General features: G+C 45.2%; 1 protein-coding gene across 1 annotated transcript; it reads left to right on the top strand.

The window, feature by feature from the left end:
• Positions 1 to 265: 265 nt before the first annotated feature.
• On the top strand, positions 266 to 12,953 carry epha2a (eph receptor A2 a). The gene is made up of 17 exons (XM_030090920.1): positions 266 to 406; positions 1,248 to 1,315; positions 2,832 to 3,468; positions 7,363 to 7,518; positions 7,630 to 7,962; positions 8,324 to 8,451; positions 8,606 to 8,783; positions 8,880 to 8,982; positions 9,255 to 9,307; positions 9,383 to 9,508; positions 9,602 to 9,787; positions 9,898 to 9,959; positions 10,191 to 10,400; positions 10,578 to 10,727; positions 10,996 to 11,189; positions 11,271 to 11,426; positions 12,138 to 12,953. The coding sequence occupies exons 1-17, from the start codon at positions 331 to 333 to the stop codon at positions 12,244 to 12,246; spliced, it is 2,925 nt and encodes a 974-aa protein (XP_029946780.1). The 5' UTR covers positions 266 to 330; the 3' UTR covers positions 12,247 to 12,953.
• The last annotated feature ends 418 nt before the right edge of the window (positions 12,954 to 13,371 follow it).

The following is a 13,371-nucleotide window of genomic DNA, read 5'->3' on the forward strand; positions in this document are numbered from 1 at the left end:
TAATAGTGATTTTGCTGGGATTAAATTACATGTGTTAAAAGTTTTGTGTATTCGACTGACAGTTGTTAATTGAAGGGATAATTACAAATCAATACAATCCCAACATCTGCGTCTTTCTCAATGAACAGGTGCTTGGCCCCGCCCCCTGCCCACCATATTTGGAGAACTTCCACATTCCACGAGGCGCGGGGCGGGGCGCTTACGTCACCCGTTTTCTGAATGGGCTGCGGGCTCGTGCTCGCTCGGCCGGTGGAGTGGAGTGTTCGAGCCGGAGGAGAGCGCACGCACTTGTGGAGCACCGCCACGACTTTCTCAAAGTTGTGTGGAAACATGGAGCTGCGCGGCGTCTACCTCTTCCTCTTTTTATTTATCAACCAAGTATTTATCAGCCTCCAGTCCAAAGAACGTAAGTACTCTTCTTTATTTTTTCCAGAACTTATTCGACAAGGTGTTGAAAATTAGCCAAGAGTGAAGTCCAGCGTCACCGCACCTCATGAGTCAAGAGGTTGGAATCTGAATGCCGTCTTTAAGTTTCCTGTCTTCCTTTAAATCACTGCGACACTTTCTTACAGCAGGTTAGGGCTTTTTTTTCCACTTCAATATGAGTGGTGTGTAATTTTAATACTCATCTTTCCCTGAACAATTTTAAATAATTTCTAATGTTAAAAAAAAGAAAAAAAAAAAGTTTAAAAAGTCTCTTATCCGGTAACCTGTATATAATATACAGTCAGACTATTTTCTCTGAGTTGCGCCATACTTCTGACTCCAGTTAGGGTCTGATCTGGTCTGGGCTTTAAGGGCACCTGTTTGATGACTGACCATGTTAAACTTTTTGTTTCACCCATTGGTGTAGATTCATGTGTTCCTCTCGTCATGGCGATCTAATTGCCCACGCCTTTCTCAGACAATATTAGTCATGTATCCTGGACCTGGAGGACACGGTCAATGAAATCCTGAATTAGACCGACATGCTTGATTAAAATGTCAAAGAGTGGCTTGTGCCCCCCATAAAGCTGTTGGTTCCGAGGATTAGGGACTATAATTCAATTGCACAGTCAAATCCAAACGTTTTCAAGAAGCAATGTTTGTAACAATGTTATAGCTATAAACAGCTCACTGGAAGACAGGACGGTTACATTTTCACTTTACTTTATTTCCATTATTTACTTGGTTATGTCAGATGATTTGTTTTCAAGTGTTTCTGTGCTTGTTCTTACTGTGCTATATTTTGTTTGTTTGTCCCACAGAGGTATTACTAGATATGAGAGCTTCAGGATCAGAGTTGGGCTGGTTGACGTTGCCAAATGAGAACGGAGTGAGTATTTATACCTCAACGGGCATTTTTAAGACTTCAGATCCGTGACTCGAAGCTGTCTCTCCCTGTTTAGAACTAGTAAATAAGCTAAGATTTTACTGTGAAGAGTTTGAATGCTGCTTGTTGACAATAAGAACGAACTCTGCTCATTCAATCTACTGAAAAGGCTTTCTGGGGAGATGTGGAATGAGTGGCAGCTCCATGAGGTTTGGCAAAGATCAGCTAGTCTTGCGTTAACTCTGCTCTTTCATAAAGAACTTACAAATGTCATTAAAATGCCACATTTCACCATACATTTGAAATTACAGCACCAAATCACAGCAGGCCTAACTCAACCCCAACACTAAAACGTGGCACTAAAATTTAAAATGCTCTCTTTTTACTCCTTACTGAATGTGGATTACAGTAAGGCCAGCTTCTTGATGGGAAGACGAGAGTAACTGATGAGGAAAAAGTGTATGAGTGCAGAACCATCCCTCTCGTCCCTATCTATAGTTCAGTGGCTTTCCTCTAAAAAAAGCAACAGGACATGGCCAGTTCAACTGTGTGGGCTACATTTCTTGTGTGTCTGTTCTCGGAGATCTGAAGATTGTCGTTTTGGATTGGATTTCCACGTGTCCATCAAAAACTGCTTTGTTCTTGCCCGACCTTCTCACACTCGTGGTGTTTAAAATTTCTGCCGGTGAAAACTATTTGCAGCATGCCTTCTTGGCTCCATCAGTCATATTTAAAGAGTTTGCTTCCTAAATCCAGTGTAACCGTCTAGAGTAAACAGTCGGAGTTGCTTAGTAATTACAGGTAATTGCCCAATGTTTGAAATCTAATTTGGCTAAAGTATGGGGGATTTAAAAGCAATGATAATCATTAAATGCTATTCCAAAATCTTTGAAAAATGTTTTTTCTTTATCTCAACCAGTTACTGTTGCTTCTCTTTTCTAACGACGGTTAAAGAACTGGAAGCATTTATTTATTTTATCCCATTAATCCATCTGAACTGCTAACATATGATGTGTTAAATCGTCATGTAAAATCAAGCCTTTTAATCTTTGACTCCTCATTACTTCCACCCTCTTAAAAACTCTTAATTACTGCCTATTTTGCAGCCATGGCTTCAGCCGCGCTGCGCTTATAAAGCCTATTTAACTGCTGTAAACGTTGGTTGGTATTCCACTGTCGTGTTTGCTGGATTTATGTCTCACACACATGCGGACTTGTGTGTTAGTTGGAAAGCCACACACCTTGCAGGAACCACACACGTCCAGGCTCATGATCTTAAAGTGTGGAAAAAAGCTTTGGTGCACTTTTGCACTTTATGAGCTTCTCAGCGAGCATGAAAGCAGAGGTGTCTCATCAATAAAAAAAAAAAAAAAACTGCTCTTGGCGAGTACAAAGCTTCTGAAACCAGTACTTATTCTTCAATTTAAAAAAGCCCTTTTTCCTGTCATTTGTGTATTTTGGTAACAGTGACTTTGGCGCTCAAGCTGATTCTTCTGCGCTCTCTTTGTGTGTCCTACAGTGGGAAATAACCCAGACGGTGGTGAACGGCTCACTCTTCTATACCTACAGCGTTTGCAGCATAGACTCGGCCGAGCAGGACAACTGGCTGCGCACAACGTTCATCCAGCGGCGCCCCGGGACCACGCGTGTCTCTGTGGAGCTGAAGTTTGTCGTGCGAGACTGCAACACCTTCGATGGCGCTTCTGTCGCCTGCAAAGAAACCTTCAACCTTTTCATCTCGGAGGCAGACGCCGACGTGGGAACCAACTTCCGTAAAGGGCAGTTCCGAAAAGTGGCCACCATCGCCCCGGACGAGGTGACCCGCGGCCGCGTGCCAAAGGTCAACACGGAGACCAGGACCGTGGGGCCCCTGTCCAGGAAGGGCTTCTACCTGGCCTTTCAGGATATGGGCGCGTGCGTGGCGCTGCTGTCCGTCAGAGTCTACTACAAGACGTGTCCTTCCACGGTGCAGAGCCTGGCAGCCTTCCCGGAGACGGTTGCCGATGCCCTCAGGGAGGTGGAGGGAGCCTGTGTGGAGCACGCCGTCAGCCAGGCCACCCCACGCATCTACTGCACAGCTGAGGGCGAATGGGTGGTGCCCGTGGGCCAGTGCCAGTGTCTCGCAGGCTACGAAACCACCGGCGACTCCTGCCAAGGTAAGCGCTGCCAGGAATACGTCGCTCCACTGAAGCGTGTTTGGGTTGCGTTGTGAGTCGTCAGCGTATGAAACACCTCCAACCGCTAATTTGTCACGGTGTGCGAAATGAGCTCACAGGAATGTTTATTGTGTCTGGGAACGTTTGGAAATCGGTCTCAAAAAAACTCTCCATATCAGTGCGTGGGTCAGGCACAGACAGAAACAGTACATGAAGACAGAAGACATTAACTTCTTAAGCTGTTTATTTAGTTGAGATCTTAAAGAAGCCACGGGTTTCTTCATCAGACTGAATAGATTTAAACCTGTGAGGAAATCTGAAGCCTTTCCCATCGATGCCTCATTGTTTCTTTAACCTGTTGGCCAACAGTGCATTCTTTCCTCTGTCTTTCTCTCAGGTTTCAGGAATGGGGCTTGGCTGAGATATTGTTTTATGGATAGGCTGATAGCTTAAGGCGATAATGTACAGCACAAAAAGCAGTGTGTCCCAGTTTCATGTGGACTTCGGATGTTTTGTGGAGGAATTAACAAAAGTATATTCAAAGCTTTTGAATGCTGTGTTGATGGGTTCCATTAACCTCAAATCAGTGCTTAGAAGGGGAAGCTAAAAAAAACTTCTTGGAGCAGACCTTTGTCAGGACATGTCCATAATGTTCTTTTTTTTTTTTTTTAAGATAATTCAGTAAAAAGTGTATCAGGCCAAAACAAAGCACTTCAACAAAATCCAATCTCAATTATTCTTTCACTTCACAGACAGGGACATGAAAAATATTAGAAAGTTTTTATGGAAGTACTTTTTGAAATCAGACAAGAAAAGAGACATTGGTAATTTAAAAAGAAGTGGAATTTTGGGAACATAGTGTTTGTTTGGTAGGTCCAAGTGAAAGCAAAGTATGTGAAAAGTGCGTGGTATGTCGAGCCCTGGAGATAGTTCAGTGAGTATGAGTAATTTTAAGTCAATAAAAAAAGACACAGCTGTGGCGTTCGCACTGTACTGTACGTGCTGCCACAGTTTGTGTGGAAGTTGGTCCGTCTGTTGGCATTCTGGGGTGTGGTGAGTCGGACGGTCTGGAGGAAACGTGGGAGGAGAAAGGCTGCAGAGAGAGGAGGAAGGAGGGGAGGAAGGGCCGCGTTTGCTGCGGGGATTTCTGAAAGGAATTCTTTCATCCTGGCGTCACCTACAGCGCAGATTGACTAAAGGAAGGGCCGTGTGAATGTGTCGGAAGAACTACCTGAGTGGTGTGTCTTCTCCTCGCAAGTATTTGTTTTGGGTGAGTTGCTACGGCAACAAGAGCCGCAGATTACAGGGATGAGGCCGGCACGCCTGTCAGAGGTTGGACTGAGTCAGGCTGTGGTTTATGACTCCTGACAGTCCGAGTCACCTTGACTGGCAGAGGTTGGTGCCGTCTGTTTCTTTAAGCGGGGAGATCACTCATGAAAGGCGGAATCAAGCAATTTAGAGATTAGTGGATCACCGAAGATTAATTTTTGACTGCCGGTTATTTAAGTGCTTTCTTCTTCTGGAACTAAATCAAATCCACAGGCTCTGGCTAATTTTATATATCAGATATTTTTTTTCAGTTCAAGTGGAAGAGCTTTGGGATTGAGATTGTTGAGAGGAGACAGACTCCTGCTAATGTCAGCACAGGTGTTTGGAAATTACGAGACACTTATCACTACTTTAGAATATTATATAGACAGAACAATCTGTTATCCGAAGAGATCATGAAAGTATCATTTTATGGATAAGTGCCACTTTTAAGAAACACTTATCTTGAATTGTGAAAAAAAGAACACCATATTTAAAGACAAAGACAAGAAGTGAGTCTGTTTTCAAGGTTCGTGCCGACTGAGCACCTGAAAAGGATGTGGGAACAAGATGACAGGAAATATTTGTGACTGGAACAAAGTCTGCGGGATAGCCAGATTTTTAAGATGCAGGAAGCGTGTTATGATATAATAAAGAAGACAATGTTGTTTGAGCCGGCTATCTAACTGAACTTCATTCAAATTCTTTTTTTTTTTTCTGACAACAAACAGAGAAAGTGATACTCAGGCAGCTCGGGAGCTGAATGTAGATCCCACTGAAGAGCACAACTGTTGTGGGAAAAGGAAGTAAAGTGAGATGAGGAGGAATGCTGACTGACACAAATAAGCAGGTTGTCCTTGGTCGGAGTAGAGGGTGGGGAGCGAGTCGACAGTTGGTGCACGAGGGAGGTTAGCTTCGTGGCTGCTTAGTTAGGTGTGGAGTGTAATTTAGTCAAGAGGATTAGTGGAGCAACAGGACAGCTGTTAGCCAATGACATGCCCCGCTTTGCCTCCTTTTGCTCTTTCATCCGGTTGTTAACACACGCAACGAGCTCCCTAATCCATGTTCCCACTCATTAGAACAATGGGTCGACACAAAGAGCAAAAAACAGATTCAATTAACAGATGCACCAGTGCGGAACAGAAGTCCTTTTCACATGTGGCGTCGCCAAAGAGAGCGTGGAACAATCAGAAGCAAATCTCTACCTTCTAGTGAAAATCTAAGTTAGACAAATGAAAGTTTGATATGCAGCTCTTTGCCAGATGACAAATATGTCAAAATTGCACTGAAACGTTGAGAAAAGAATCCATCAGTGTCAAAGTTTTCCATTAGCCGTGTTTGTATTCCTGCATTGCACACATGTTGTCATTTACAAGCTTTATAAATAGTAATGCAACATATTTATGGCACCACTCAGTCCAATCTCAGTAACAATAGATGAATGGGTCTGGAGTTTCTTTGGTACGTGACAGAGGTCCTGCTGCTTCAGCTCAAGATGAAATGGGCTGGCCCCCTTTTCTTATGCGAAAAACCCTCAGCTACACCCCCACTGTCGCCGAGAGACTCCCCAGAGAGAACTTCTGTTGCCGTTCCTTCCCCCCATTCGTCACTCAATCTATTCACTTCAATCCCTCCAAACTCACACTCAACCTGCTCCTTCTCCTCCTGTGCACCAGTGTGTGGGGTGCAAAGGTCCTTCTGCCTTGGTGGTGAAGTAACGCGACCGCGTCTCCAGTCCAGGGTGCGCCCGACCCCTTCCTCTCGGCCACCAGCACAGGGATCAGATGAAAGGCCGCTCCCCAGGGAGGCGGCAGACAGAAGGCAGGGAGCGCAGATCTTTCATGGAATCCCCTTTAATTTTGTAGTTAATTTTCAAAAGTGCAGAGACGCCTTAACCCAATCAAAATATCCGTGCGGGTGTTTCCATAAGAAAAAAAAAAAAAGAAAAAATGCTCGTCTTTAGCTTTTCCTCTTTCCTGATTCCTGATTGTTTAGTAACTTTTCAACCTCAGCTGTAATTTGCGACTGATGTCGGGGGTGAGAGGAAGGAAGGAAGAAAGGGAGGAAACAGCAGCTTCAGACCGGGTTGCACCTCCTGTACTCTGATTTCTATCCTGTCTGCATGTTCATTAACCTCCTATGGCCTGGAAGGCTGTTTATCTGTGGGCTGAAATGTCCATTACAGCCCTCCGCTGGTGTCCAAGGTGCCATTTCCTTTGGCAAAAACACAGATAATATCTGCCAAAGTATATGAGCCGAGGGTTCAGGAGGAGGAGAGCAGATCAGATCACCTGATGGATTTAATGCTCCGCTGTCATCCGGTTGACACTGGCAGTGCGACCTGAGATTAGGCCTCCCGGCAAAAAAGGCGAGTGAAGGCACATCGTGAGGGAAATCCCTTTTCATTCCTCTGAATACAAAGACTCTGTGATTATAGGTTACTCACAACAAACGCTTCCTGTGGGTGGAAGTGTGCTGGTATTACAGAGATAGGCTTATTGTTTGCATTTTGATCAGTCATTCCTTCCTTTGTTGGTCTGCGTTGTGTTTCATCTTGAACTAACTCACACCTTCTTTTTCTCACAGTTTGCAAACCCGGATACTTCAAGCCGACTGTGTCAAGCGAGCTATGTCTCGTTTGTCCTGATAATACCAAGCCCTCTGCGGCCGGCGCCACTGAGTGTCTGTGCGAGGACGGTTTCTACCGCTCCTCCTCCGACCTCCCTACGTCAGGCTGCTCCGGTAATAACCTCACTTTACTCGTCTTTTCCAGACGAAGTCAGCTTTCAGACTGATCAATGAGACGGATTCTTGTTCTTGACTCTCCTCTGTCATTCCCTTTCCTTCCCGAAGCTCCCCCCAGTGCCCCCCGTGACCTTACCTCCACCACCCTGTCAGCAGAGGGCAGGCTGCAGCTGTCCTGGAGCCCGCCGCTGGTGACCGGGGGCCGCGGCGATATCACCTACAGCGTGGCGTGCGAGCTCTGCGATGCGGCCTCCTGTGTCGCCTGCAGCGAGAAGATCCGCTTTGAGACGGGGCCGACGGGCCTGCGGGACACCACGGTCATCGTCAGCGACCTGGATTCTCACCTGAACTACACGTTCACAGTGGAGACACACAGTGGCGTGTCCCAGTTTGGCACTGAGAGGCCCACGGCGTCCATCACCACCGCTCTGGACTACACAGGTGAGTGTCTGCAGAGTCTAAGTATCCCCTGCTTCTCTAGAGTTCTCCCAATCTCAGCCAAGTCCATGCGACTGCCCCCTTCTGTTTGACTGAAAGCGCACTTTCCAGAAAGTTGCTAAAAGTGACTTTTAGAAAAACTTTTAGAAACTTGTGGTGATTTAAAGCTTTATTTTGATAGCTTTGTCACCTTCAGTTTCCTAATTCTTTCCATGACCGACTGTAAAATCCTCTACAAACAGATGAACCTACAGAGGGGAATTGTGTCTGACCTCTGAATCCCTTTCATTTCAAAATGTCGTCTCCAAGGACTATGATTAGTCACTAACCATTGTTTTGCTTTCCGTCTCTTGCCGACCGTTAGATCCCCCCAAGGTGACGTTGATCCATCTGGATGATCGCGGCCCCACCTCTCTGTCTTTGTCCTGGAGTCTGTCTCGCAGACCTCCAGCCCACATCAATCACCGCTATGAGATTATGTACCGCAGAAAAGTAAGATGAAGTGCTTTGGCGCCTTTTTCTTTAGTTTTTTTTTAATACTAGCTCAAGATTGTTCATTTTAAATTAAAATTGAGATTAATGTTAAGGCAAAAATTAATCATCTTATCTACTTAGTTCAATTTTGTTGTTGTTGTTTTTGTTGCAGGATGACGATGGCGAGCGTGATGTGACCACATACACAGTCCTCATTTTGGAGAAAAGCTCTGTCCAGATTAATGATCTCACCCCAGACACTACTTATTTGTTCAGAGTTCAGGCTCTCGGTCCCGACGGTAACCCTGGCAGCTACAGCGTGGAGCACGAGTTTCACACTTCAGCATTAGGTACCGGCGTCTTTAAGATCTCCTTAAAATGAAGTCGCTTCTCTCAGATGTCTCGACTCGAGCTGATATAAGTTTGTGTTTCTGCGCTTCGCTCAGCCGAGTCTCGGATCCAGAATAACTCCACCATGGTGCTGGGAGCCGTCATCGGAGTTGCGGTCATTCTGCTTGTTGTGGTGGCCGTCCTGCTGCTGCGTAAACGGTTGGTAACAGCACACTTTGTATCTACTTTCAACTCCTGTGTCATTCAGATAAATATTATCTACAGAGCTGCCAACTGTGTGATCATGTGCCTCCAGCTCCACTAAATTAAAGACGCTGTAGCGTGCCAGCTCAAGGAGAGTTTAGAAGTAATAGCTGACCCTGCTATTAAATACACCCTGCGATTGAATACTACAAGCTGCCCTGCAATTACTGAAAAGCTGGCCTGTATGCTGTTAAGTCCAGTGGGGATTAATATTGTTTTTCTCTCAGGAGATTGAACTCTCGTGGAAGAGGAGGACCCGAGGATCCCTACTTTTCAACAGGTAAGCATTCAGATCTACACTGGTATTTATCAAAATGAACGTTTGGCTGATATTAATGTCATCATTTCTCCTCAGATCAGCTGAAGCCTCTGAAGACGTACGTTGACCCACATATGTATGAGGATCCCAACATCGCCATCCAGAAGTTTGTGACAGAAATCGACCCAAGTGCAATTAACAAACAAAAAGTCATCGGTGTGGGTGAGTATTTCCTCATCACCTCTCCTCCCTTTTGATTCTTTTGTTTTTTTGTACTGTCTAACTTTTTCCTCCTGCTGTTTGGCCACTCATCAGGAGAGTTCGGGGAAGTGTTTCGTGGTGTGATGAAGACTCCCGGGCGAGGGGAGGTGACTGTGGCCATCAAGACCCTGAAGCCGGGCTACTCAGAGAAACAGAGGCAGGATTTCTTGAGTGAGGCCAGCATCATGGGACAGTTCTCACACCCGAATATCATTCGGCTGGAGGGAGTCGTCACCAAATGTGAGTTGATAATCTCAGAGAGAAAGTCAAACTGGAATAATCCTTTTTTTGTTTACCTGTTTTTGGAATTAATTTCTTTCAGTAACCATGATTGTTGTTTAAATTTACAGTTAAACATGCCATGATAGTGACCGAGTACATGGAGAACGGAGCTCTGGATACATATCTGAAGGTAATCACCATCACAATAATCTACCGAGTGCTCACCAAGGTTTGGATATAACATGAAAACATCTCACTGTCACTAAACTGGAGTATAGTTTAACCATCTGTGCAAAAAGCAAGCTGTTCAGAAGCTTGATGCTAATTTAAGCTAACTGATATCTGCCACTAATTTGCTATAAAATTAAAAAAACAAAAACAAAAAAAAAACTAAGTGAACTATTCCTGTTTTCTTCTTCAGGGCCGTGATGGCGAGATTCCTCCGTACCAGCTGGTGGGAATGCTGCGTGGAATAGCTGCTGGGATGAAATACCTTTCTGACATGAGCTACGTCCACCGGGACCTGGCGGCAAGAAACGTTCTGGTCAACAGTGAACTGGAGTGCAAAGTGTCTGATTTCGGCTTGTCACGCGTGTTGGAAGACGATGCTGAGGGCACCTACACAACCAAAGTAAGTCTAATCGCTCTATTATGCAGTAAAAACTAAAGACTTGTTGTTTTTCTTTCTCGTAACAAGAGCCAGATTGTTAATTGTGCCTCCATTCTCCAGTGGCGTTCTGTCAGCGCCTGCTGTTTCCACTCCCTCACACATTGAGAATGATTTGTTAATTATTCTCTCCTCTGTCAGGGAGGTAAAATCCCAATCCGCTGGACGGCCCCAGAGGCCATCGCCTACAGGAAGTTCACTTCAGCCAGCGACGTGTGGAGCTTCGGGATCGTCATGTGGGAAGTCATGGCATTTGGAGAACGGCCCTACTGGGACATGAGCAACCATGAGGTACGTTTCATCCGCCGCTGCTCTGATGGCCAGGATGACTGATTGCGTTGGCCTGTGCTGTGAAAACTTTAATGTATATTACCGTGGAGAGCCGGTGCAGGGTAGGTGGTGAGAGAAAGTTGCCTGGCGCCAAGTGCAGTTTCCCATCGACCTCTTCAAATCGACTGTTAACGTCAACATATGATCACAGCACTTTATTGGACGGCCGCCTGTTCAAACCGCCTGTCACTGCAGTCGTAAATATAGTTCCTCCCGGTCTCGTCCTCAGGTCATGAAGGCTATCAACGAGGCCTTCAGGCTCCCCGCCCCCATGGACTGCCCGTCTGCCATCTACCAGCTCATGCTCCAGTGCTGGCAGCACGACCGCTCGAAGCGGCCGCGCTTCTCAGACATCGTCAACATTTTGGACAAACTTCTTCGAAATCCAGAGTCTTTGAAAACCATTGCTGACTTTGACCCACGGTAAGCAGCAAGTCTGCACCAATTGCCGTGTCACATTAAGCTTTATTTGCCGACTAGTAACACAAGCTGTCCTCTCCGCAGCGTGTCCATCCGCCTGCCCAGCACCAGCGGCTGTGACGGCACCATGTTCAGGTCGGTGCCCGAGTGGCTGGAATCCATCAAAATGAGCCAGTACAGCGAGAGCTTCGCTCACGCGGGGGTAACGACCATGGAGCAGGTGCTGGCTTTGAGGCATGAGTAAGTGCACACATGGCACAGGTGCAGCTCTGTCAGGCTGCACTGATGTGATCCGGCACCACGCCACATTTCACAGCAACACAGAGGAAGCATTGAGCTCTCAGCTGGGACATTTGCCGTCCGGTTTGTGAATGCGGGAACTCTCTGCTCGGGCTCTGCCCGTGCCATTCTTCTCATTCCCTGCAGCATACAGTAACTCCTGCAGCGGTGGTTCCAAACCACAGAATGGCTCCATAAGAACCATTTGCAGATATACATTCTGATATGTTACTGAATTGTTGATATTTGACCTGATTTGGTCATCACCAAACATTTCAACCAGTTTCCCCTGACATTTAACCATCAATCAACCAAAGAAAATATCCTTTTAAATTGAATTGTTTCCCATTTTTAATTCATTTTACAAACCGTTTATCCATACCTTTAGCCCACTAGCTTACCTGTATCTAGAAAACATGTGAAAAGAGGCTCACAGTGAAAAGCAAGAACACCAAAAACAAGCATATAAAACAAATTAAGTTAAAGTAAATCGGTTAAAGACGTGAGAGACTACTTCTGTTCCAAGCTACATTTCAACATTGATGTTAATGTTTTAATTTTCCATTTTAATCCCCAATGAATAGCCCACTGCTGTCAACTCTTGGAGTTGTAGTGTAAATCAGAGTGTGCACTGTGTTGAGTTAAATGGTGTTGTTTATCTTCTCCTTTTAGAGACATCAGGAACATCGGCGTGCGGCTGCCCGGCCACATGAAGAGGATAGCATACAGCATCCTGGGCCTGAAAGACGAGACCAGCTCCCTCAGCGTGTTCGCCGTGTGATCTAAGCATTCCTCCAAATCAAAGAGCACTGAGCGGCCGAGCCATTTCACTCTGGGGCGACTGCAGCGGTATGGGGGTGAAACTGAGCCACACTGAGCAGGACGGTTTATTTTCTGGTGGCACAGTGTGGCACGACTGAAAACGACCCTCCAGGCCACTCAGACAGGACGGAGATCCAATACTTTTAAGAACATTACAGGAAAAAAAAGAAAACTATTTATCTTTATATGAAAAAAAAAATGTTTATATGGTGAACATAAACAACTTGTGTGATGTAGAAAATGAAATTATTTGAAAAAAATGAAGAATGTGAGAGCATATGAGAGTGCTTGGCTTTATATTCACTGAAAGACTGAAAGGCTCTTCATGATTGAGGCCTACTTCCTCCGAGCACTCGCTTCATCCTGCCCGTGTTTCTGGATTCTGAAATCTAAACGTTGTTTTCTTTCTCCTTTGTGATCTGTGAGACTTACTTTTACATTGGGAAGAGTTTTTTTTTCCACTCAGGGTGAAGAATCACATTCTAGTTAGTCTCTTTATCACAACTTTTCTTTGTTTACATCATGTCTTACTACAGCTGTCCATTTTTTATTTAATATTTATTTTATATTTATGTCCTTTTGTTACATGACGAATAATTGTGAGCTGGCGCATGTTTGCCAGGCAGCACATTTTTTTGTTTTTGAATAAAAACCTGTGCAGGACTATGTAAACCATGTTTGAATATTTCCTCTAACTGACTGTAGACAGCTGGATTAAGAGCGAATGGGTGTGCAGTAACATATGTGACATAAATTCATAGATTTAGTTCCCTCGCCTCACACAGAGAATGTCTCGGGTCTGAGTCTGTTGATGGTCTCTATGTGTGACAACACACCTCACCAGTTTTCCTAGTTGTTAGTTTTGAAAGTTACCAATAGGCCAACATCTGTGGTCTCGTTGGAAAAGTCTCAGTGTTTTTCCCATGCAGACATGCAGTCATTGTGTATTTTTCGCCAGGTACCATCACCAACCAAAAAAGCTCCTGAACTGAACTGCTGTCGGACCACATTGATTACACCACTGTCGTCATCCTCGGTGGGATTTGGTGTTACAAGACAAATGTGAGCACACTAATAGACGATG

The sequence above is a fragment of the Salarias fasciatus genome, chromosome 5 (genome assembly GCF_902148845.1).
Source record: "Salarias fasciatus chromosome 5, fSalaFa1.1, whole genome shotgun sequence".
In the NCBI taxonomy this organism is placed as follows: domain Eukaryota; kingdom Metazoa; phylum Chordata; class Actinopteri; order Blenniiformes; family Blenniidae; genus Salarias; species Salarias fasciatus.

Excerpts from the sequence above, each read along its gene's own strand:
- epha2a (XM_030090920.1), top strand. The coding sequence starts at position 331 with ATGGAGCTGCGCGGCGTCTACCTCTTCCTCTTTTTATTTATCAACCAA. Across the intron at positions 8,983-9,254 it reads GTCCTGCTGCTGCGTAAACG|GAGATTGAACTCTCGTGGAA; the intron begins GTTGGTAACAGC and ends TTTTTCTCTCAG. Across the intron at positions 10,728-10,995 it reads GGGACATGAGCAACCATGAG|GTCATGAAGGCTATCAACGA; the intron begins GTACGTTTCATC and ends TCTCGTCCTCAG.